The 26,157-nt window shown below is 40.5% G+C and overlaps 1 protein-coding gene across 16 annotated transcripts in view; it reads left to right on the top strand.

The window, feature by feature from the left end:
* Positions 1-26,157, top strand: part of nav3 (neuron navigator 3) — a 241,299-nt gene that overhangs the window by 158,629 nt on the left and 56,513 nt on the right. For 14 of the 16 annotated variants that reach the window (XM_057854376.1, XM_057854383.1, XM_057854373.1 and 11 more), the window contains 3 exons: positions 1,476-1,584; positions 9,726-10,124; positions 14,185-14,304. In XM_057854376.1, coding sequence (XP_057710359.1) covers positions 1,476-1,584; positions 9,726-10,124; positions 14,185-14,304 — 628 coding nt within the window. The remainder of the gene's footprint in view (positions 1-1,475; positions 1,585-9,725; positions 10,125-14,184; positions 14,305-26,157) is intronic. The other 2 variants (XM_057854382.1, XM_057854381.1) reach the window with 1 other exon arrangement.

Here is a 26,157-nt window from a genome sequence, read left to right as displayed (position 1 = left end):
TGATTAAGATTAGGCTGATTTAAACATGTATGCAGTGTTTATCTACTTACCTGACACCATGATTAAACATTTCTAAATAACCGAGGGGGCGGGGCACTGTTGTGGCTCTCATATTGTCCTATAAACAGCCATTTAATTTGACATTAGGCTATTGGGTTAGAAGGATTAAGATACACTACATGCACATCTTTAGCTCTCGCTGAGCCAGGAATGCGCTTGAGAGGGGGGTTGTGTTAAGCAAAGAATGGTTGCTCTTTTCCTTTTTGATAGACTCCAATGTGAGCAATATTTAGTTTGCCTGTGGGGTCGAGGTAGGCTCAATTCTACTTCACATACTCTAAATACAATAAATGTCAAATGAGGGAACAGAAAAAGCTCATATTTTGTTTCTTTAATAGAGAAGTAAATGACAAAACAGATCTTCACTTCATGGCTGTTGCGAAATTCCTACCGAGGTTTTCCTTTATAGTACGTTAATTTGTTCCGGCCGGTAAAAATCTGACCTCAATTATACCAGGCTAGCCCTCAGCTTCTCTGAGGTCACCGACAAGGACGGTGCAGCAGAATTGAGGGCGAATGTCAACGTATGTAGAGATCATCTTTGGGCGCAGGCGTGGAAGTGTTTGTGTTCCGTAATTATTCCTGGTTCCCTGCTGTCCCCGTATTAATTTTTCATCTCAGACTCAATTGTTTCCTTGGCTGTCGCGGTTTTCTGTTGCGCCTCATCGATTCGGGTCGACGGACTTTCTCCAAGCTGATAAGTGCTGTGTCAGTGCCACCGAGGCCGTCACTCATTCATCATACTTGGTCAACTGTGCGACTCGAACAATGTATATCCCCACGCAACAAGGAGATTGCTGTCAGCGCGGGAGATTATTTTCATACTGGCAGTTTGTACGAGTCATTCGTTTCTGCAACGTGAGGGAAAACACCAGAAGAATTCACAGCCTGTGAAACTGTGGATTCCTATTCGGGATGTGATCAATCACAACTTGCCTTTGCGATTGTTTCCAAGTGCCCTAAAGTCAACTCCTGAATGCCTTTTTTATGAATCTATACTTAGGCTGGTGTTTCTTTTCAAGGCAGAGCATCAACACCTCAATTGTTTTCCTTGCTGCTGGCGTTTGCTGCAAGAGAAAAACTTTCTGATATTTCTCAGCAGTGAGTCTCAAGGTTCGGATGGGTGGGTTAGAAAAAGACGGAACGGATTTCTGTCAGTGTGTCTCGGCACGACATGCTACGTCAACCCGTGGACCTTTTATCCCATCCATCTGAAATAATGTGTCTCGGCTCTGTAGACAAAAGGCTACAGCCGTTATGACTTCCAATGGTCGTTTATCACTTTGTTCCCCCAATGGGACATACTGTGACAAGTGATGAAAAAGTGCGTGCGTGCAGACTGCCGTTTCTCTTGGGGGAAGAGAGCCATGACTGTATGTGTGTGAGGAGTCACTAAACGGAATGTGCGTCTGCAGGAGAGGACCCCGAGACTAGACGGATGAGAACGGTGAAGAACATCGCTGACCTAAGGCAGAACCTGGAAGAAACCATGTCTAGTCTACGGGGGACGCAGATCAGCCACAGGTAGTACCCATGACTGACTACTTTCTTTTAGTTGGTTCTTCCAACTTGGAGCTTTTCTGCACTTTTGCTTCCCGAGGTTGTGTGCTGATCTATTTCTAATTTTACTTCCAACCATGAGGGCACTGTTGGCGAGTTTCCAGGCGTCCAATTTTTGGACACCTACCTTACCTGCCTGCGCAGCCAAAATCTCAACCGGGAATAAATCTATTACTGACAAAGCGGTTATTTTGAGAAAGCCTTCTGTTACTAATCGTTTTGAATGGTTGGCAACTTGCTTGGTTGGCAACAACAGAACAATTTAATGAGATAAAGTAGCAGATTTGACTGCATTAGGAATGTAGGATTAGGCTCCCGTTGGTTAAACCTGTACTGATCCTGAATGGAAGAACCCTGTCCGAAACCCGTTTTTAATTTAAACACACGAGCTGTACAATAAAGTTTTCTTCGTTAGCTGCATCGATAATACGTTAATGTCCTTGACTCAGTTCAATATTTCCACATCTCCCTCACACAGATCCCTCAGGAAGATATGTCTCAAATTATTAATGATGCTCCCTCTATTACTATCCCCATCTTCTCCATATTTCCTACATTTAATTAGGTCGCTCACTTCACCTGCAAAACATCCTTCATTTGCGCGCCACATTGACCGTCTAAGCGGACTCCGGGTTGCGGCTTAGTCATCACGTCTCCCAGTCTATTATTTTGCTTGCTTCGGCCCATTTACCAAGGAAGATGGTGCCGACAGCCATGACAGATGGCTTTCTGGTAATGTGTGCGGGCAAGGGTGTGTTTGTTTTCCACTTCTTATTTCTCAAACCTTGAAAACCTCCAAGCCAGTTGTGATCAATATACTGTTTTTAACAAGCTTGAGAACGCTAAACTGATACGACCGGATATCCGGTTTTACAGGTGAGAGATACAGCTGTATCGATAGTAAAGTTACCATTCGACAGTAATTAGCCATTAAATATTCAATGAACCGATAGTAGAGATAGAATTCGGCTATCGCGAGCACAAGAATCGGCTTTTAATGTCTAGTTCAATGCATTGCGTAACATGATAATAATTTAGCTTTTACTTCACATGCTGCGCTTGTGTCAATCACCACACAGCGCACTTAGATTGTGACCGCACGCATGATATAATATGGAAAAGCATCACTCACAGTCGTGGTTGCCTCAACTTCCCATGCATTTCGGCTGAACCACTAGTATTCGCCGTCATTACCCAATCGTCACGGGTGTGTCATAACAACGCGAGAGCTAACAAAACCACTGTAACGCACGCTCCGTAGCGTTTTCTTCACAGCCCAAAACGAAACTAGTAGTGCCAACATGCTAAAACAATGGACAGTTTGAGCACTACGCCAGCGACGTGCAGCGATTGATTTTCAACGCACCCAGGAAAACAAAAGTCGGACTTTGAAGTGATGAAGGCAGCCAGACCTGTTCGCATGGGACAGAGCTAGTGTGAAGCAGTACATAGATCGTGACTTTTTAACCCTGTAAAATAACCCACTTCAATGGTGGAAAGGGCGGCATATTGTTTTCCATGAAACGCAGTCTACTTAACCCTTAGATGCATAAGTGGGTCAAAAATGACCCAGTGAGGTTGTTTTCTTGAAATATCTTCAGAATGAAAAATTGTTATCAATTCATATTCCAAGTATTCCTCAAAAAACATGTTTTTGATATAATGTCATTCAATTTTTTGATGAACTTTTTATACATTTGAAGAAAGTGTCATTTTTGTATTACTACCCTAAGCTTCCACAAGTGGGTCAAAAATGACCCACATGCATTTTCTATGGAATCCCATGGGAATCTTTCATTCAGTTCAATTCAATTCCGATTTTTTGTCATGTCTGTTTTTTTGGCGTACTCGTTCAGACTACCTTTGTCCATTGAGCCTATTCAAGTATCACACATGCACTCTAATTCGTAGTCCGAGATGCGCTGAGTAAACTGGCCCACATGCGGAGGAGCATTGGAGCAGAGAGAAAACCGAGCATTGTCAGGCTTATTCTCAACCCATTTCATTTTTTTATGACTGTTGTCAAGCCCACTCCTTCCCCAAAAGCCGCGTTCAAGCTAGGCGCTAACACTAATGCACAGCTGCACCGCTACCATAGCACCCTGTCTCTCTCGCTCTTTGCTGATGTTAATTGCTGCATGAATTCCAATTTGGGGGACTTGAAAGTTCAGACCACAGCCACATTCTGGAAAAATGTGGCCCCGATGGGATTTTAACCACATACTAAAGTGACCTGGATCGAATTTGAAAATGGTCCACTTTTATGCGACTTTTCCCGTTCAGTCGAGTCGGAAAAACACGAAAAAATCGGATTTGTGTGACTTACAGCTGAAATGGTCCTACAGATGTTGGGATAATGGAGAGGCAGTGACGGGGTTGGACTCAAGTGTCCGAAATTTCTGATGTTGAGGACCCAGACTATTGTCCAGGTGGCAGTGGCAGTTGTCCACCTGGAAATCCAACTGAACAGGATCAATCTGACTCATAAGATTCCACTTACAGTATGTGTCCTCTGAAGAAGAAAGTGTCCAAATCATGGCCACAGAATGAGTTGGTAGGGCTCTTACTAGAGAGAATTACCTCCCACCCAGGACAGAACACAGAGCCACAATATCCTCAAAAATCGGTCAGTGCCTCCACAAGGGCTTAGCACCGCTGTCTCACCAAAAAGATGCATGGGCGCTCTTCATCATTGATGATAAAATACAAGGAAGGATGAAGTCTATTGCTGTTCTGGTTTGTTTTTTGTTTTTTTTCCCCAAAAAATGTTAATTGAATCATAAAGATATTTCAAGCTTGAAATCATTCTTGTGTGGCCCCAAATATCATGCTAATTAATATACAAGTGATTATTCTTCACCAAAATGGCATAAAAACACATTGTTTCTAATATGGGTCATTTTTGACCCACTTATGGAAGAGTGTAGGGTCCAGTAACTTGTGCATCTAAGGGTTAAACATGAACATATGGATCAGTTGATCTTCCTCAAGAAAAACCTGCCCTTCAAAAAAGATATGGACAGTTATGAGGAATAAAAAATGTGGAAGCACAGGCATAAGTGAATGACTTTGCTGTGTATAAGGTTAAAGTAATGATTACTGACCTGTCTAAAACGGCATGTTTTTACTCCCCCAATTATACCAGTGGTAAAGCATAATTTATTATCTATTTATGATAACACTAGCAGGTCTAATTCTTTTTTTCTAGAGCTGCTGCATATAATATTTTTTGTTTGTAAGATGTTTACGTTGAAAGTTTGCACTTAAATTACTTACCTCTTGTGTTCAAAACACCAGGAAATACAGTAATTGAATTACTGCACTTTATTGTTGTCTGTCACTGGAGTTTTATTTTATTATCAATCCCATCCAACAAAATGACAGTAATATAGTAAGCCTTTTTTTTTTTTTTTTAAATAAAAAAAATAAAACATAACATTGGTATGAAATGTTTAATTTTGCTATTAGAACTGTAGTCTTTTTTATATGTTTAAAATACTGTATGAACACACACAACAAATGTTTACTATCATATCGGTTTCACTCTGTATCGAACCGTATCGTTCTTAAACTGTATCGAATCGTATCGAATCTCTAGGCCTTTAAAATGTATCGTTTTTTAATCGAATCGTTACCTGTGTATCTAGATACATATCGAATCGGCTTCATGCCAGAGATTCCCAACCCTAGTTTTTAACACAAACGCAAGCTTTGGACGGTCTCTCATTGGCATGCGTTTGCATGGTTTGTCTAAAATGACAGTTGCTCCAGTCGAATAAGATTAAGCAAAATGTAGCCATTTAATGAAGAAAATGCATGTTTTAATAGCAGGAACGTGATAAGTGCTCGCCAATTGAGTCCATGACAAAAGCCTGGCCAGACCAAGCTAATCTCCCTCCTGGATAAGAAATGGCCATAATCACCATGAAGCAATTAATCAGCGTCACGCTTGCGCGGACATGACAGTCATGCTCATCAGTCTCTGTCACCATTTTGGGAGTCTCCCTCTGTACCTGAATCCCAACTCTGGTTTAAGATCACATTAATGCACTGCCTATCTTCAGAATGCATAATGCATACGGCGGAAAACACAGACAAGACTGAAAAAGCAGTTTCTGCTCTTACACTCCACTTTAAAAGAAACTGCTGTATTTTAAGCCAAAACAACTGTTGTGTTTGATAGAACAATATGTCTATATGCTGCCATAGCAGATTCATGGCGCGTTAAGCCCCAGAACTATTTTTAATTTAATTACCCTTTTTTTACCCTTTAATTTAAAAGGATAAATTTATGAAAAAGAACATCTCGGGCACTCCTTGATGTCTGCGATTTCTGCATCGTGACCCTTGTTATATTACCATGTTTCACCCATAAAATCCCCAAAATATCCGGCCGCGGCCATTCACAGCTGTGTCTTGACACTCGATGATACATGCTACATGGAGTTTTTGGATCGAAACAAGGTAAATACGCGATAATATCTCGTTAAAGTCACGGCGTCTGTAATTCTGCTCTCGCGTGCTCTCACCTCCAAATAAGGTTTTGCTGTTTAATTTTTTTTTTTTTTTTCTTTAAATGCCCTCCTGTTCAAAAATTTTCTTCACCCAGAAAATAGAGATTTTAAGCTTTCCAATGATGTATCACACATGCATATCGGACAATTTTGAAAGCTGGCCAAATTGGGGGTCACCTGAGTGTTTTCCGCCATACATTCATTTTAGGGCTGTCAAACGATTAAAATTTTTAATCGAGTTAATTACAGCTTAAAAATTAATTAATCGTAATTAATCGCAATTCAAACCATCTATAAAATATGGCATATTTTTCTGTAAATTAATGTTGGAATAGAAAGATAAGACACAAGATGTATATATACATTCAACATACGGTACATAAGTACTGTATTTGTTTATTATAACAATAAATCAACAAGATGGCATTAACATTATTAACATTCTTTTAAAGCGATCAATGGATAGAAAGACTTGTAGTTCTTAAAAGATAAATGTGAGTACAAGTCATAGATATTTTATATTAAAACCCCTCTTGTTTTCGTTTTAATAAAATTTGTACAATTTTCAATCAAAAAATAAACTAGTAGCCCGCCATTGTTGATGTCAATAAATACCCAATGCTCATGGGTGCTTAAGCCGATAAAATCAGTTGCACCCAAGCGCCAGCAGAGGGCGACAAAAACTCCAAAAAACACAAGTAACAAGTGGACATTGCACTTTGCTGTCATTTTAATCTGTTTGAACGGGGCATGTGCGTTAATTGCGTCAAATATTTTAACGTGATTAATTTAAAAAAATAATTACCGCCCGTTAACGCGATAATTTTGACAGCCCTAATTCATTTCCGATCGTAACTCATAGGTGAATTGAAAGGCCACATCACATCTAGACGTGGTTTTATTTGTTTTTATCTCCTCCTCAGACACTCGCCATCGATCCAAATAGACCATTCATTTTCGCTTCTTTCAACAGATACGCTGATATTGATTGACATAAGGCAAAGAAAAATCGTTGTTTGAAGAAATGTCACCATTGTGTCCTTGAATTCTCATCAGTTTTATATCCGGGGAAAACCATGACGATCAGATGACACCAAATCTAATTGTGTTTGCGTTGTTTACACACAGACAACAAGAATGAGTCAATTTTCCACTGCTGTCTGAGGCCAACGCCATTTTGAAATTTGACATTTCTCCAAAAGTGTGAATGGGAAAGTAGATAGAATGAACTTGCATGTTCTAAATTTGACACTTATCCATACCCCCAGCATCTACACGCGTGCCGTCTCACTCCGTTTGTAAACCTTTCTCTTTTTTTCTGCTGCCTCCAGATAATGATAAGCTGATTTTGCAAGCTACGTCGTACACAAATGTTCCACAGATTTCCATTCCTCAGCTCGTTGAATTGCATTTTTCATTGTGATACGGTGTCACATTTCGGGGCGCTGTATGTGTCATTGTGTGTAGCTGTTGATAAAGATATGATGTGAGTATGGCTGGCATCAGTGCCCTTCTCATGTTGCCACTCTGCATCACGGGAGGCTGCAAACACGCACATCCAATTATTAGATCGACATTCCAAAAAGATGCTTGTTAGATTCCCCGGCCGAGTAAGAATGCAGTGCACTTTCTTCCCAGCAGAGAGCTCTAGTGTGGTACCGCCGCATGCTTATGTGTCCTTGCCCAGAGTTCACTCCATGAACAATGAACACGCATAACCATCTACAACTAATTACATTTAGTTCATTTTGCTTGCAAAGCTGTAACCGCATTTTTCTGTCTCTGCTGCCTGCAAGCATAATGGAGGCTCATTACATACAATATTGAGTCGGCGACAATAGCAGATTAATCATGATGGAGGCTTTGTGTAATTATCACCAGGGGATAGTCCAATTTTACAGTAATTGCGTCATTTGATTCATTCATTCATGTGCTCGAGTGAAATGGAAAAAATAGCCGCTGACTTGTGGCAAGACGTGGGTTACGTGTTGTGGTATTCACTAGGGTTATTCCAATCATGTTTTTTTGCTCCCGATCCGATCCCGATCGTTTTATTTTGAGTATCTGCCGATCCCAATATTTCCTGATTCGATTGCTTTTTTTTTTTTTTTTGCTCCCGATTCAATTCCAATCATTCCCGATAATTTTTCCCGATCATATACATTTTGGCAATGCATTAAGAAAAAAAATGAATAAAACTCAGACGAATATATACATTCAACATACATTATATAAGTATGACAATAAATCCTCAAGATGGCATATACATTATTAACATTTTTCTGTGAGAGGGATCCACGGATAGAAAGACTTGTAATTCTTAAAGGATAAATGTGACTTTGTATATTGTGACTAAATATTGCCATCTAGTGCATTTGTTGAGCTTTCAGTAAATGATACTGTAGCCATTTAACTGTTCTGCCCAAATGCATGATGAGAAGTGCAACCATGACTGTGTGTAGTAGCACCAATTGATATATCTTCTCTGCGTTAGGAAATAACATAGGGTGTAAAGAAAAAGATCAACTATTATCTTTCTTCCCCACATTGCTTCCCACGATATTTCTAATTGTTGAGAGAGGGATTTTAAGGCTTTAGCCAATTAAACAATGGCTCTAATGGCTGCCAAAATTCACTCTACTCATTTTACGCTGCCTTTTAGCTCTATTTATAGGTAAAACGGCGCCATTATAGATTGAACGTGACATTGCGTGAGTGGGTCATGCAGCGCATGCGTTGATTGTGTTAATTACTTTAACGTGATTAATTTTTGAAAAATTAATTACCGTCGTTAACGCGATAAATTTGATAACCCTACTTTAAGCCAAAACTAAAGAGTCTGGATGAGTGTAAGACATTTTGTCTGTAACGTTAATACAATTAGAAAACGATTTAATTAAAAAAATATATATATTTAAAAAAGGCATGTCTGATATTTTTTTGCCGATTCCGATACTTTGAAAATGACGTGATCGGACCCGATCGATCGGCGTCCCGATCTTTATTCATCTTTATTACTTTTGTTCCGTGAAGAATCCAGAAAGGGTTATTTGATTGTGGCTTTCTGAAAAACAATAAATTTTTACATTTAGGCACTCCTGCAATCGTCACGCTTTTTCTGTTACAAACTGACCCGGCCCCTCATCAGAGAAGGGAAAACTTATGTGGCCCTCACGGGAAAAAGTTTGGGGACCCCTGCTTTATAGTATCGGCATATTTTCATGAAATCAGTTATTTACACCCCTGATAGACCTGATTTTTATGTTACTATGCTTGAAAAGCAATTTCAATGTGATTCGGCGTGACATTGACAAAGTTTTGCCGAGCTTCTCCAACTGCGACAATTGTCTCCTGGGAGACCCGGCTTTCTTCGCATCCTCTACTTTTCGAGTTAGCACGGTGGAAGAAGCAACACTTTGGGAAGGTCATACACGAACTGAAACAGCAGGCTGCTGTTTACATCTTTTTGAGAGGTGACCTTCACACAGGAGTGCACCTGATATGACAGCTGCATCGTCTTTAAAGTGTCATTTGAGTCCATAAGGCAGAGAAGTAAGAATTTTTTTTTACCATTTGTTTCACTCTTTGCAGCACACTGGAGACCACCTTCGACACAACCGTGACCACCGAAGTCAACGGGCGGAGTCTCCCCGCCCTCGCCACCCGCTCCTCCCCCATGGCCTGGCGCCTGGGCCAGACGCAAACGCCGCGTCTGCAGGCTGGCGACGCCCCCTCCGGCGGTTACCCCGCGCCCAGGGCGGGCGCGGCGAGCGGCGCCGCCACGACGGCGGGCCGCTACGGCGGCCACTCCGACCCCTCCAGGTTTGTGTACGGCGCCAACTTGAGGCGTTCGGCAGGGCCGCGGGGGGCGGAGCTGGGGGAAAAGGGAGGAGCAGGGCTGGAAGGAGGGAAGCAGATGGAGGTGCCGGGGTACATGAGTGATGGGGACGTCCTGGGCAAGAACGGACGCATGGATGAGATCACCAGCGGGTAGGATGAGTAGACATGATCACTTCAATTAACTCTTTTGCTCACTGGGTGTTAAAATACTTTAAGAATGCAACATATTTGTAACGGTACTTTTTCTCTGTCATCCTTTTCTGTCGGTTGCATTTTCAATATACATTACGCTATAAATATGCACAGGGGCGTGTACGCAAGGGCCTAGGTTTGGTCTCAATGTTGGTAGGGACGATATAACAGCATAAACTAAATGTCCACTTTTTGCTGGGGACGGGACATTAATAAAACCAAACAGATTGGGTGAACGGGGGTCAGGGCTACATTTCTCATGAATATGAACCTAATTAATTGATAGGCTAAATTATCAATGCAAAATAAATCTGTATTGACTTTTACTTTAATGTGTACTTGTTCAGGTGATAAACCTTTCAATTCAGACCTTTGTTTTGAAAAACTACTAAAACATTTTGAAAACTTCCAGAATAAATGTCTGGATTTTATTAGCAAATTTATTATTGCAATATTTGAACATAAATTATATTAACATACACATGTTAATCATCTCTTAACTGTCCAGGAATGCAAAAAATAAACATTTGTCTTAAGACCACTCAACATTGTGTGTCTAAATGAAGAAATTAAATATAACTGAAAAAAATCCGTAGTCAGGGATCAACAAAAAAAAAGTTGACTAAGTCTAATAAACGTTAACGGCTTCCTACTTGTGTTTTGCAGGTTAGCAAATTCTCACAATTTAATGTTAACTCTGTGGTCGGACTTTAAGTAGCAAAATTAGTACTGTGTTCCCCACCTCCACAACATTGATTTCTTTTTACATTATCTACAGTTCCCTCCATAATTATTGGATTTATAATAATTATGTGTTTTTTAGCTTCTAATATATATATATATATATATATATATATATATATATATATATTTTTTTTTTTTTTTTTTAATTCAAAGATTTTGGGACCTTAATGGAAAAAAAAGAGAAAAATCCAACCTTCAATACAAGTGCATTTATTCAGTGGGGAAAAAATCCCACATAAAGAAATAATTATTTGACATCAAATAATGTGTGTCACAATTATTAGCACCCCTGATGTTAATACTTTGTACAACCCCCTTTTGCCAACAAAACAAGGTCTGGGGACTGAGATGGCCATGGGAGGAGCTTGATTTTGTGTCTGGTGAACCATTTCTGTGTAGATTTTGCCATATGTTTAGGGTCATTGTCTTTTTGAAAGACCCAGTGACGACCCATCTTCAGCTTTCGGGCAGAGGGCAGAGATTTTGATTTAAAATGTCCTGGTATTTCAAAGCATTCATCATGCCATGCACCCTAACAAGGTTCCCAGGGCCTTTGGAAGCGAAGCAGCCCCACAGCATCACTGACCCACCCCCATACTTCACAGTGGGTATGAGGTGCTTTTCAGCATGCGCATCTTTCGTGGCACGCCAGACCCACTTAGAGTGTTTGTTGCCAAAAAGCTCAATCTTGGTCTCATCTGACCAAAGCACACGGTCCCAGTTGAAGCCCCAATACCGCTTGGCGAACTCTAGACATTTGCGTTTTTGATTGTGAGTGAGGAAAGGTTTTCTCCGTGCATGCCTCCCAACAGCTTGTTGGTGTGTAGACAGCACCTCATACCCACTGTGAAGTATGGCGGTGGGTCAGTGATGCTGTGGGGCTGTTTCGCTTCCAAAGGCACTGGGAACCTTGTTAGGGTGCATGGCATCATGAATGCTTTGAAATACCAGGACATTTTAAATCCAAATCTGTTGCCTTCTGCCCGAAAGCTGAAGATGGGTCGTCACTGGGTCTTTCAGCAAGACAATGACCCTAAACATATGGCCAAATCTACACAGAAATGGTTCACCAGACTCAAAATCAAGCTCCTCCCATGGCCTCTCTCTGTCCCCAGACCTCAACCCCATTGAAAACCTGTGGGGTGAGCTGAAGAGGAGAGTACAGAGGAGAGGACCCAGGTCTCTGGACGATTTAGAGAGATTCTGCAAAGAGGAATGGCTGAAGATCCCTCTTTCTGTCTTTTCCCATCTTGTGAAACATTATAGGAGAAGATTAGGTGCTGTTTTGTTGGCAAAAGGGGGTTGTACAAAGTATTAACACCAGGGGTGCTAATAATTGTGACACACATTATTTGATGTCAGATAATTATTTCTTTATGTGGGATTTTTCCCCACTGAATAAATGCACTTGTATTAAAGGTTGGATTTTTCTCTTTTTTTCCATTAAGGTCCCATATTATTTAGAAGAAAATAATTATTTATAAATCCAATAATTATGGAGGGCACTTTACAGTGGCTGCTACTGCTAGTGGTCGAAAAAAAATTCAAAGGGGGCGGAGGAGGTGGCATGTTGTCGACATTTTTGTGAGGGCTGTGAGTGCGTGTGTTGGGGGGTGGGGGTCAAGTCATCAGCCAATCAAACATGCGTTTGAGGGAAAATCATGGACTGGCACATTCAGCAAGTCAAAAGATGTAAATGGAAGTCTGAACATAACACAAATCACTTAATAATGGTAGTGTCAATTCTATCCTTACAACATTTGGGAAGATGTTCTAAATTACCTATATAACTAAAGTCATTATATAATGCAAATAAGGTTGCTTAAAAGTTGGTGGGGACAATTTGAGCGTCCTGACATGTTGATAGTGTTATGTCCCTACCACGGGCGTAGGTTTGGTCCCAACATTGGTAGGGACGATATTACAATGCAATTACAATGCAAACAATGATCCAAATAACGGACGATTAGCTTGACGTAATTGTTCTTTGTGGAGGCTGGCCTGACTGTAGTAGTTTTGACGGTTAGAAAGTTTAATGTAATGCAAACTGTTGCAGGTCGGACTTTCAGTAGCAAAATTAATAATACATTTTATTTATAGAGCGTTTTTACCAATGCTCAAAGACTCAAAGTTGAAACAATGAAAAGGCTCACACAACATGAGCAGTAAAAAACAATGGAGAAAAGAATTCTAAATCAAAAGCCTATTTAAAAATGTGAGGTTTTGGAACGTAGGAAGCTCTGAACAGGTGCGGATGGGTTTAAGGAGTGAGCTCCAAAGGGAAGGGGCAGCAACGGAGAAGGCTCTGTCTCCCCCAAAATTAGTGGTGTTTCCCCCACCTCCACAACATTATCGTCTTTTTATATGACTTACAGTGGTTGCTGCTGGCCGGAAAAAAAAAAAAAACTTCTATTATCCCTCCACTCCGAAAGTAGTGGCATGTTGTCGACATTGTGGCGGGACGGGGGGCTTTAAGTAATCAGCCAACCAAACGTTTGTTTGAGGGGGAAAAAAATCTACCGGCACATTCAGCAAGTGAAAAGGGATAAATGTAAGTCTGAACATAATTAAAATACTTCACTGAATAATGATAGGGTCTATTCTATCCTTACAACATATGGTAAGACAATCTAAATTAGCTATTTATTTGAACTCTTTACATAATGAAATAAGGTTGCTTAAAAGTTGGTGGGGACAATTTGAGCATCCCTAAAAGCTGCTAGTGTTATGTCCCTACCGCCCCTATGCAAACCTACGCCCTTGGTCCCTACCTTTCCTATGCAAACTACGCCCTTGTGTGTACGCAAGCCAAATTTTAACTTTCGCTTTTATAGAAATGTGCTCTCTGTCCTTGAGCAAATTAGGTACGCTTTTACACCAATACCACATCTCTGGAATGCATTTTTTATGTTAAGAAATGTTTGTTGGGCTGGAAATTGGCATGAAAGTGATGTCTGATTAATGTTATTTGATTGATGTAGTTAAACATCCATGGGATTCGAGACAAATTGTGAAAGCGCGTCAGAACAGGAAGGTGATTTGCCATTTAATTAGCTCAATTAGCCCGCCGGCTAATCATTCCCATGTCCTATCAGGCGCGTCTGATTGCTATCTGCGCTCAAATCCCGACCACATACAGTATGTTAATTGTAAACATACTTAGACATTCAATTTAGAAATGAAGCAGTAACACTGTAACGACTGATTAACGCGCATGGTTCAGACTTTGCGTTAAGTCTGCAAGAAAAAATAAGTCAGACTTCTCATCTCGCAGATATCTAACAGACGGAGGTCTGCATTTGTATGCGCGGAACGCCGGCCGAGCATCCGACGCGGCTTCTTCTAGAGAAATCTCTCACAGAGGAAGCAAAGAGATCCAAGGGGACGTGGACAGGTAAGGATGGAATCTGTCAATCACAGCAGGCTGCTTGTTTTTTGTCAACTCAACCCTATGTTGAGCTATAGGGGAGCTCTGTTGCTGCAGCGCCTTTTCAGAGAAAACGACTTTAGAGTCGCTAAATGGTTGATCGTGCGAAGGCCCTATTGTTTTGCAAAGGATTTTTTTTTCCCAGGGCAAATGAAAACGGCCAATTTGGAGGCCTGAACATACATGAAAAGTCACCAAAATTTGCATATACGTGCGGAAAAATGTAAATTTCAAACAAAATGGCTCAGTGGCGCCCCCTTGAAATTTTAAAATTGGCCTATAACATTAGGGTTTGTCAGCGTAGAGTGATGAAATTTAGGGAGTCTATACCTTGTCCAAAACCGCTCCAAAAAAGCATTGGCACCCATATTTCAAACCCAACAGGAAATCGGTTATTTTGGATCGAATTTGAAATTTTTATCGATTTACAGGGTGCACATTTGAGACCTTTTCGCCGAGGGAGTTAGTTGGATCGTCTTCAAAATTGGTGGGACTGTTCAGGAGACATATGAGATCTTAAGTTTTTAAAATGGTGGATTTTCATTCACGGGTCTGACCTGGGCGTGGTGCCAAAGTCGGCCATTTTTTCAGCAAAATGACAAATTCAGTAAATGATTAATAGCTCCTTGACACAACGTTCAATCGTTTTAATATCTGGCATGTATGTGCGGTATCCCACCCTTAACACGATTGCATTGAAATATTACCCATTAGGCATAGCGCCCCCTAGTGAGAACACGAAATGTCTTTTTTTACGAGACCGGTTCCTCCTCCAACGGAAACAAATCTGTTGACCTCAAACCTGCATCAGGGGTGCCTTAAGACATGTGTTCAGGTGCCTGATAATAAATATTGAGGTTTGGTTGAAGCAGAAGAGTCCGACAGGAAAGTGAAAATGACAGTCAACATTTGGTCTCGCCAAAACATTTGAAAAGTCATAACTCGGCAGATATACAACATATCTGCGCCAAACTTCCCGTGCTTGTTGAGAGTCATACCCTGAAGGGCCTAGTAGGGGTCATTTGCATCAACTCTACAGTGCTAACTAGTGGCGACAAAAAGGAGTTTTAAAAAGGCCTCTCCTATTGGGTTTTTTCAATGTAGAGCAATGAAATTTGGGGAGTCGATACCTTATGCAAAACTGCTCCAAAAAGTCTCTTGCACCCATTTTCCAAATCCAACAGGAAATAGGGTATTTTAGATCGAATGTGAAATTTTGATTGATTTATAGTACAGTTTATATTTGGAGGCCTGAACATGTACGAAAATTCACCTAATTTTGCACATACACGCGGCTTTGCGTAAATTCCGATAATCTTGCAACGTTACCAAAAAATTTATCAAAATGGCTAAATGGCGCCCCCTTGAAATTTTCAAAAAGGCCTCTCCTATTAGGTTTTTGTAACATAGACCGATGAAATTTGGGGAGTCGATGCCTTGTGCAAAACTCCTCCAAAAAGTCTCTTGCACCCATATTCCAAACCCAACAAAAAATCGGGTATTTTTGATCGAATGCAAAATTTTTATGGATTTACAGGGGGCACATTTGAGACCTTGTCACTAAAGGAAATAGTTGGATCGTCTTAAAAATTGGTCAGACTATTCATGAGACATATTAGATATTAAGTTTTCAAAATGGTGAGTTTTCATTAATGGGTCTGACCTAGGCGTGGTGCCAAAGTTTTTTTGACATAACGACAAATTCAGTAAATGTCTAATAACTCCTTGACACAACGCTTTTTCACATCTGGCATGTATGTGAAGTATCCCAGCCTGAACACAAGTGCATTGAAATATTACCCATGAGGCCTATTGCCCCCTAGTGGGACCAGGAAATGCCTTTTTTTTTTTTTTTTTTACGAGACAGGCTCCTCCTCCAAAGGTAAAAATTCTATCGACCCCAAACCTGCATCAGGGGACCCTTAAGACGTGTTCAGGTGCCTGATGAAAAATATTGAGGTTTGGTTGAAGCAGAAAGGTCCAACAGGAAAGTGAAAAAGACCGTCAACATTTTGTCTCTCCACACAATTTGAACAGGCATAACTTAGCAGATATACAAGATATCTGCCCCAAACTTCCTGTGCTTGGTCAGAGTCTTAACCTGAAGAGTCCTGTAGCTGTTATTTGCTTCAACTTTGTTGCGCAAACTAGTGGTAGCAGAATACATGGCCTTTACATGCTCGAAAACTCACCAGAATTTGCATATACATATCATGTGAATTTCGATAATTTTGCAACGTTGCGAAAAAGATAACAAAAGGGCTCAGTGGCGCCCCCTTGAATTTTTCAAAAAGTCCTCTTCTATTAGGTTTTTTCAACATTGAGCGATGAAATTTCGGGCCGGGGGCAATCTGTCACCACCCCGACGTGCGTACCGTTCGAGTTGCGTGACGTCTGAATTGCGCCAAACTGCGAGGGCCCGTTCAGTCCTGCTTGCAGGCCTAGTTTGAGTTTGTGGTCTTTCGCTGTACAATATAGAGTTTTTGTTTGCTATCCTCGGCCTTGAGCCTAAGGATTCTGAAACATTGAATAATCCTCGCTTCTGTGTCGGTGTTTGCTCAATAATCCAATTGTTTCACAACTCAGTCGATCCCACCGGGTTACACACTTTCCCTCGCACTATCCCGCCAACACCACATAGCATAAGAGCCAGTCGCATCAGTCCGTCGGGTCATATCTGCGAGCGGCCATGCGTCAAAACACGCGAGACCTGGCGGCAGGTTGAGAAAGCTGACAAACTCGCCTCCGTCAGTCCCGGGCTCATCGGCCTGTCACACTTGACGCTTAAGCGAAGAGACAGATGGGCCGAGAATAAATTTGAACCCTGCGAACCGTATCCTCTCTGTAACCGCGCCTCTGCGTTATCGCCGGAGTTTTGCCTGAGCGTGAGGCAAACGCGGGAAATGGCAGTTTTTCCACAAAGCCCTCGAACGGGATGAAAAAATATTGACGTCTGTTTTCCCTTCAGACGCGTTGGAGCGAGAAAAAAGCCAGACGGGAATTTCATTCCCTCGCCGTCTTTCCTCCCTTTGGCCCGTACACACCGGTAAAAAAAATGACTGAGAAGCACACTGTTCCCTCAACACACCCGGCTTAAAGCAGCCTCGGTGACATGTGTGATTGTCGGAAGCTTGAGCTGACACTTCCTACCGGCGGATGACAACGCTCAGCGGGGAATTCATTTCCCAAGCAATCATTCGCCGAGTTTCACACCGAGGACGGGATACACCGTCCTTGATCGGTGGTTTAGCGGAAATTACGTTCTTTTTGGTGACTTTGGGGGAACTTTTCTTACAAAGTCACACATGCACTGAAGGTAGATTGTGCAATTCAGCTCAGGTTTGAACAGTAACTATCGTGTTGGCCAAAAGTATTGGCACCCCTGCAGTTCTGTCAGATAATGCTCAATATCTCCCAGAAAATTATTGCAATTACAAACACTTTGGTAGTAATATTGTCAGGAAATGCGTGGGCAGGCAGGTTGTGTGGACCCAAATGCAGGGAATCAATAATGCAAGGCAGGTGGCAGAGAACTCAAAACGGTTTTAATTATAACTAACAAAAAACACAAAGTACAACCAAAAAGACTGGGGATCAAAAGGGCAAGGTTCAAACAAAAACTTACTTTATCGGAGGGACTAATACACGAGGGCTTGGACAGGACTTAGACATCTACATTGACATTGACCTAGACAATGACGCAACAAGAAGTGAAAAGAAACTGGGAGCTTATATACACACACAGACAAAGGGTAACGTCACAACGAGGAAGAGGTGAGCACAGGAGGATGCAGGTTGAAGGAAACACTGGGAGGAGGCACAACAGGTGAAATCAATGGGCAATCACAGGGACAAGTCACACTAGGAGAAAACCAACACAAAACCTAACAAATATCCTCATTTATTTTGCTTGCAATGAAAAAACACAAAAGAGAATGGGGAAAAAAGAATTAAATCAGTATCATTTTACACAAAACTCCAAAAATTGGCTGGACAAAAATATTGGCACCCTGTGAAAAATGCTACTCTAATTTGTGTAATTAACAGCACCCGTTACTTGCCTGTGGCACATAACAGGTGGTGGCTAAACTAAATCACTCTTGCAGCCAGTTAAAATGGATTAAATTTGACTCAACCGCGGTCCTGTGTCCTTATGTGTACCACATTGAGCATGGAGAAAAGAAAGAATACCAAAGAACTGTCTGAGGACTCGAGAAGCAAAATTGTGAGGAAACTTGGGCAATCTCCAAAGAGCTGAATGTTCCTGTGTCTACCGTGCGCAGTGTCATCAATAAGTGTAAAGCCCATGGCACTGTGGCTAACCTACCTAGATGTGGACGGAAAAGAACAATTGACGAGAGATTTCAACGAAAGATTGTGCGGATAGTAAATAACCTCGACTAATATCCAAACAATCTCCCTTCAGTCAGAGGGTACAACAGTGTCAACCCGTAATATCCGTTGGCATCTGAATGAAAAGGGACTCTATGGTAGTATAACCAGGAAGACCCCACTTCTGGCCCAGAGACATAAAAAAGCCAGGCTGGAGTTTGCCAAAACTTACCTGAGAAATCCAAAAACGTTTTGGTAGCATGTTCTCTGGTCAGATGAGACAGAAGTAGAGCTTTTTGGGAAAGACATCGGTAACACTTTATAACTCAGATGAGACAGGTAGAGCTTTTTGGGAAAGACATCGGTAACACTTTATAACTATCCGTTTTACTAGTTAATAGATCATTAGTAAACTGTTGATAAATGATTTATTGTTGATTTGTGAAGTATTTGTTAACTGTTTGTTAAGTATTTACAGGGTGTTCCAATATGGTTGACCCCATTCTAAATGCCCATGCTAGTTGATGGATCTTAATAAAACTATATAAACTTTATGTTGAAGGTCATAAGTTATATTGGTTAAATATACAAAGGAAAGTACAAATATTTGTTGGTTCTATGGCAGATTTTCATAAATGTGCAACATGAGCGCAGCCTGCCAAATGCCTTATCAAAATGCCTTTTCTTTTGAAGTGAACGGCATTTCTTAACCTGAAAAGATAGAAATGCCAAACGTTACACACAAAAACTTGAAACGTTTCTACACAAACTGTGTTTCAGGTTAAGAACACCCTGTAAATGCTTAACAAACTGTTAAGAAATACTTCACAAATCAACAATAAATCATTTATTAACAGTTTACTAATGATCAGTGTTGGGAGTAACTGAAAAAATAACGCCGTTACATAACGGCGTTATTTTTTCAGTAACGGGGTAATCTAACTAATTACTTTTTCCGCCGTTACAACGCCGTTACCGTTACTGACGGTCAAAAGCGGTGCGTTACTTACTCTGAATAAATTGAAGAAACTACCAGCCGGGTCGAGTCGACTCTCTACTCTGTTGATTTGTCATCCAAGACTTGGGGTGCGTTCAGGTTCGAGAATAGCACACGTACTTCTGACTCCAAGCTGTTTGTCCCTGCTCATTCAATTAGACAATGCTTTCCAAAGTTTGGTAACGTTTCTGTGTTTGCTACACCTGATGCTAGCCTCGTTCCCATTTCCCACTGTCAGCCAGCAATAATTCTGCTTCCATCTTGAGGACGGCAGACGCTTTGAAGGTGACGTGAATTGTCGGGAAACGAGCCTACCTCAATGCAGCCCCTCGAGAGATGCGATGGAAGTGGTTGTGATTGGCTGAGGGTTATTCATGTGTCGTGGTAAGCCAATCAGAGCCGGTGATTTCACAAGCAAACCGGAACAGCGCGTGCGGCAAACACACACACGCAAAACAGATGCACATGGTCGGGATGGCAGAGCACTCAGAAGAAAAATTGTCCTTTAAGAGGTGGAGATATAGACACTATTTCAAGTTGGTCGAAATTAAAGGAAAGAACCTGCATGTAATGTGTAATTTATGTCCCGGGGCAAAGCTTTTGTCGACATCTGTGGTAAGCAATTAAAATCTGCTGAAGCACCTAACAAGTTTACTACCTGTCTGTTCTTCTCTATTCCACTGACTCGAATACTGCTCAGAAAATTTCAAATTCTTTGACATACAACAATTTATTTTTAAAGTAATTGAAATAGTTACTTTCCCTGGTAACTAGTTACTTTTACCATAGAGTAATTCAGTTACTAACTCAGTTACTTTTTGGAAGAAGTAGTGAGTAATGTAACTAATTACTTTTTTAACGTAACGTGCCCAACACTGCTAATGATCTATTAACTAGTAAAACGGATAGTTATTATAAAGTGTTACCAAGGCATTGACATAGATTTCATCATCAACATAGAGAGGCCTTTAAAAAAATAGAACACTGTTCCCACAATCAAACATGGCGGAGGTTCCCTGATGTTTTGGGGTTGCTTTGCTTCCTCTGGCACTGAACTGCTTGACCGTGTGCATGGCATTATGAAGTATGAAGACTACGAACAAATTTTGCAGCATAATGTAGGGCCCAGTGTGAGAAAGCTGGGTCTCCCTCAGAGGTCATGGGTCTTCCAGCAGGACAATGACCCAAAACTCACTTCAAAAACCACTAGAAAATGGTTTGAGAGAAAGCACTGGAAACTTCTTACGTGGCCAGCAATGAGTCCAGACCTGAATCCCGTGGAACACCTGTGGAGAGATCTGAAAATGGCAGTTTGGAGAAGGCACCCTTCAAATCTCAGAGTCCTGGAGCAGTTGACCAAAGAAGAATGGTCTAAAATTCCAGCAGAGCGTTGTAAGAAACTCATTGATGGATACTGGAAGCGGTTATTCGCAGTGATTTTGTCTAAAGGTTGTGCTACAAAGTATTAGGCCCATTTTTGGAGTTTTGTGTAAAATGATAATGATTTTTTTTTTTTTCATTTTCTTTTGTGTTTTTTCATTGCAAGCAAAATAGATGAAGATATTACGACCAAAGCATTTGTAATTGCAATCATTTTCCGGGAGAAATTGAGCATTATCTGACAGAATTGCATGGATGCCAGTACTTTCGACCAGCAGTGTATGTTTATCAAATATTTACCTTTCTGTTTCAAAATGGTGTTTTACTTTGCAGGAAAAAAAAAAAAACAATGACTTCAGGCAATGCTTTAAAGTTCAAGCTGTGTTTGAGTGATAGCTCGTTATTAAATGCGGCGTAGTGCTAAATATTTGTTTATCCGGCACAATGGTGTAATTCCTGTTTGATCACTAAAAGAGGAAGAATTCCGGAGCATTGAAGTGCTTTCAAAACGACTCCCCTCTGTTGTTGTTCCTTGCCTTTTTTTCTACTCTATTATAAGCGAGCAACTTCGCACACTCACGCTGGCAGCAATGGAGTGTGCTTAAACTTCACTCCCGTGAGGCTCATTATGCTTCGCACTTTTATTTATTTATTTATTTATTTTATCCTTAAATAACCATTGCTGGTCAAGCAGGTGACTGAGACATCTGTGGTGAAAACACTGCTTGCTCCTTATGTTCTTAGGCCAAAGTATTGCATTTTTTCCCACCTTCATGTGAAACAATTCAGATGTTTTGCTCAGTGTGGTGTGATGAGCATTTAAATTCAGTTTTCAGTTCAATTGTTAATAAGGGTGTAACAGTACATGTATTTGTATTGAACCGTTTCGGTTCGTGGTGCTCGGTTCAGAACAGAGGCGTACCGTTTCTGATGTAATGTAACTGGTGCTGCAACGATTAATCGATTAACTTGAGTATTCGATTAGAAAAAAAGATTCGAATTAAATTTTGCTGCTTCGAGTATTCGTTTAATTAAAGTGGCATTGTAATGGTTTGTTTTTGAAAGTGTTTGCATTTAGTTTCATTGATTTGGCTGGATGCACTGCCATCTAGTTTGCCTCATCTTACATGGCCAAATCCAGCTGCTCCTTGTTAAGACCAACATAAGCTAGGTTTTTGTTTGCGCTAGTGTTTTTTAATGCATTTGTAATTTAGTTTAAAGGTATATTTAGCCAATTTTTGTGGGAATATGTGTCTGAACCATTTGTTAAGAGCATTGTTTAAAAAAAATATTTTTTTTTAAAAAGGTGGTATTTTATAGCATTTAAGCTAGTGGACTTTTCCTATGTAAGTTAGCCAACTGTTCTTTTTTTGTACATATGGAGATCCCTTTTTTTTTTTTCCTCCATTTGAGCCCCAGCTCAGGTATTTTATTTTTTTCATGTTTATCCAATTACTCAAATATTCGAACTAACTAGTTCATCGATTAATCGACTACTAAAATAATCGGTAGCTGCAGCCCTAGTGTGTTATCAAGCTAAATGAAATTTTTAGGTAAGAAATAAGATTTTTTTTAAAATAAAATCTAGACGTTTTTGAGTGAAAACAGTAAAAAAACTTTTTTTTGTCACTTCTGAGAGGCAATTGTTGGCTGTTTTCAACAGTGTACATCGAAAATAAAGACATTGATTGACTGAAAATGTTTCAATATTAGATGAAATGTCTTGTTTTCTCGTATAATTTATAATTGCTCCTTACCTAAAAAATGTTTTATCCGATTACTCGATTAATCGATAGAATTTTCAGTTGAATACTCGATTACTAAAATATTCGATAGCTGCAGCCCTAAATGTAACCCTTACTTTTCAAGGCTGTGAGTCGATTGGGTTACAGTTTCTTTGTGTAGATTATATTTACTCCGTCTTCTCTACTACAATGAGGACCAACACGATAGGACAGTATAACCCAGAAATGTCAACGGCGCGACACCGTGGCCTCCGCGAGAACGCTGTGAAACGCGGGCGTTAAAGTCAATCGGCCAATGCACACCAGTCGCAGTGCGGCCGCGTGTTAGACGCATCCCAGAAGCGGCTCAACACGACGTACGCGAAAAGAACGGCAAAGTTTATTATTTGACGCGAGACGCGGCCCTCCTGCGTCAATACTACTCGCTAGGATCGGGCAGACTGGAAGTCACTCGTGTAAAAATACGGTGGATCCGGTCGATTTCAAACTAATATGCAATCGTAACCCACTTTTTGAGTCCATCAGATCTCTTGAGTGGTAGATCGGGGCACAGTTGACTTGTCTTTGTTGATTTACTGCTGTCTTCTCTGCTATAATAACAACCAACACGTCCCCGTGTTCAATGCAAAACCCTCCTTCCACAACAAAACAAGTAGGAACTAATATTCACATAGGAACTAAAGTTATACAACATAAAATATACAATGTAAATGAATACTTCATCACATTTGTAAAATATAAACACGTAATAAAACGAATAATAGCCCATTTAAATAAAATAAATTGAAATGAGCTAAAACACCTGTAATTAATAAGAATAATACACAGATCCTGCTTACACAATTAAATTGATTAATTTCTATGTGGCGCTTTAACTTGAGAAAATCCACCAGTAAAGCTTTTGAAAACTGTTCATAAGAAAAAAAAAATGATTCATTGAGGCATTTACTCAACGCAATACTCCATGCTCTGGCCCCTCCCGACCTTTGCGATTTTCTCCGTCTAAACAATCCAACCCGTTCACTTCGCTCTACCACTATTCTTCCCCTCTCCATCCCCCGTGTCCGCCTCTCCACCTTAGGTTCCAGATCTTTTAATTTTTTATCCTTTTAATACCTTTTTATCGTACTGTGATTCCATGTCTCTTGTGAAGTGTCTTTGTGTGTTTTGAGAAGTGCTCTAGAAATAAAATGTATTATTATTATTATTATTTGGCGGCCGTGGCGCAGTTGGTAGCTAGAGTTGTCCTTGGACCGAAGGGTCAGTGGTTCGATTCCCGGCTACAATAGCCCACTGTTGAAGTGCCCTTGGGCAAGGCACTGAACCCTGATTTGCCTCCAATGGGTTGACAGTGCCTTGCATGGCAGCAGCCCCATTGGTGTGTGATTGTGTGCTAATGTAAAGCGCTTTGGGCATGGTAACCATGCGAATAAATGCACTATATAAGTACAGTCAATTTACCATTTCATTTGTAAAATACATGTTAAAATCTTTGTCATTGGGATTGCTTTTCTCTTTAGCATAGGATTTATTTTTTCCTCTTTCTTTCAGAAAGAAAGCTGACCAATACACGGAGTCTGAAAAGCAAATTGTTGGTGGATTATCTTTAAATACCCGCTACTTTCTGAGCAGAATTCTAGCTTTGTATAGGCCAATGTTCCTATTGTTGAAAGCACAAAGGTGTGTAATAAACAACTAGCACATTTATATTTTGCATTTTGTTTTCTTACTGTACTGAAAATGAACCGAACCTTGACCTCAAAACCGAGGTACGTACCAAACCGAGATTTTTGTGTACCGTTACACCCCTAATTGTTAATGATGTGATTTTGTCCAAGTAACAATTTTGTATTTCAAGAGCATTTTTCTTAGTGCTCAACAGGGATAAATTAAGAATATTTATGGAAGTATGGCTGTGTGCACATGTTACCAAAAGGGATCACGACTGTCACTGCGCAAAACGCTGACAGTCGAGGTGAGCCGTAAGCAGGCGAGGAGATTTAGGAAGTTCACGAGTAGTTCAGCCCAGCTTTTGTGTTGCACCTGAAACAACCGCTTTCTCTGTTTTCTGAACTTCTAAAGTAACTCTTTTTTAGACGGGAACAAAGTGTGAACTTTTGAAAATAGTGACGGTAATTGGAGAAAGTTGCATCCGCATTTGGAGTCCCCCAGCTGTGCTTCACGTTCATGGAAATGGGGCTCCTCACTCGAGCACGCAGCTGCGCAATAATGCCCGTTATTAACACATGCTAATCAAGCATCTATTGAATCGGAGAGCCTTGAGATTTTCTGGCATTCCGCTCGGGAATCAACTTGAGCGTTTCCGATGCCATATTAGGTCGCGTGCATCACATTTTGACTCATGGTAGCTGAAAGTAGTATTAAAAATGCATCATTCTCAGGTCTGACTCAGTGTGATTTATGGGAAAGTGTAGTGATGAGTCAGGTTTAAGTGACATAAGATGGTATTAAAATATACTCAGCTTCACTGAAGTAAATGTTAAGACATTTTATGTCTTAATAAAGCAGTGGTCATGAGTAGTAGTTGTCAGAGGGTTGCTTTGGAGATTTTTAAGATTGAACTACTTTTATTTAGAATATATTGATTGCTTAAAGTGCATGTGACACGAAAAAGCATGTTTATTTCATAATACACGCGGTATTTTATGCTCCTTAATGATATGGATCGCTTGGATGTGTGTGGAAGCGATGGCTATATTTATTTAGTTTTTTTAATCCCGCGCCATGAAAATGAGTGACTTCCGGCTTCGGTCTTGCATTGAGGAGGAGGGCGCTGTGATGCGTACGGTTGAAGGCGTCCTCATCACTTTCCAGCCGTACTGTTGTGTATGAGGACTAAGGATTCAGCTGATTTTGCGGATTAATACGTTTAATACAATTAATACGTCAAAAACAAAACCGAGATAATGCCCAGATAAGGGGCATGTTATGCACGTTCCATTTTGTTTTTCGAAACCTCAAAATAAAAACGACATCAAAAATGGGATTTCTTTATTGCATTTCTATAATTTCATAAAAGCAATGAAACAATTCATTAATATTGTAATGAAGTTAAACTTGAGGTGGTATCATACAACAGAGTAGTCACGTGGTGCATTGGATGCACTGCAGGGAAAATAAACATTAAATCATGAAGGCTCATGCATTTTTAGCCGACTCAGTCATTTTGATAGTCGGCTAATAGAGCTAATTCATATACAGACAGCACGTGTTGCCTTAATTATTAGGCTTATTTAAGGCTTTTAATTTTTTGTGGCTCCAGACATATTTGTTTTTTGTTTTTCTTTGGTCCAATATGGCTCTTTCAACATTTTGGGTTGGCGATCCATGCCCTGGAAGGAATTT

Source organism: Corythoichthys intestinalis, chromosome 13, assembly GCF_030265065.1.
Source record: "Corythoichthys intestinalis isolate RoL2023-P3 chromosome 13, ASM3026506v1, whole genome shotgun sequence".
Taxonomy (NCBI): Eukaryota; Metazoa; Chordata; class Actinopteri; order Syngnathiformes; family Syngnathidae; genus Corythoichthys; species Corythoichthys intestinalis.
This window is presented reverse-complemented; position numbering and strand designations above follow the sequence as displayed.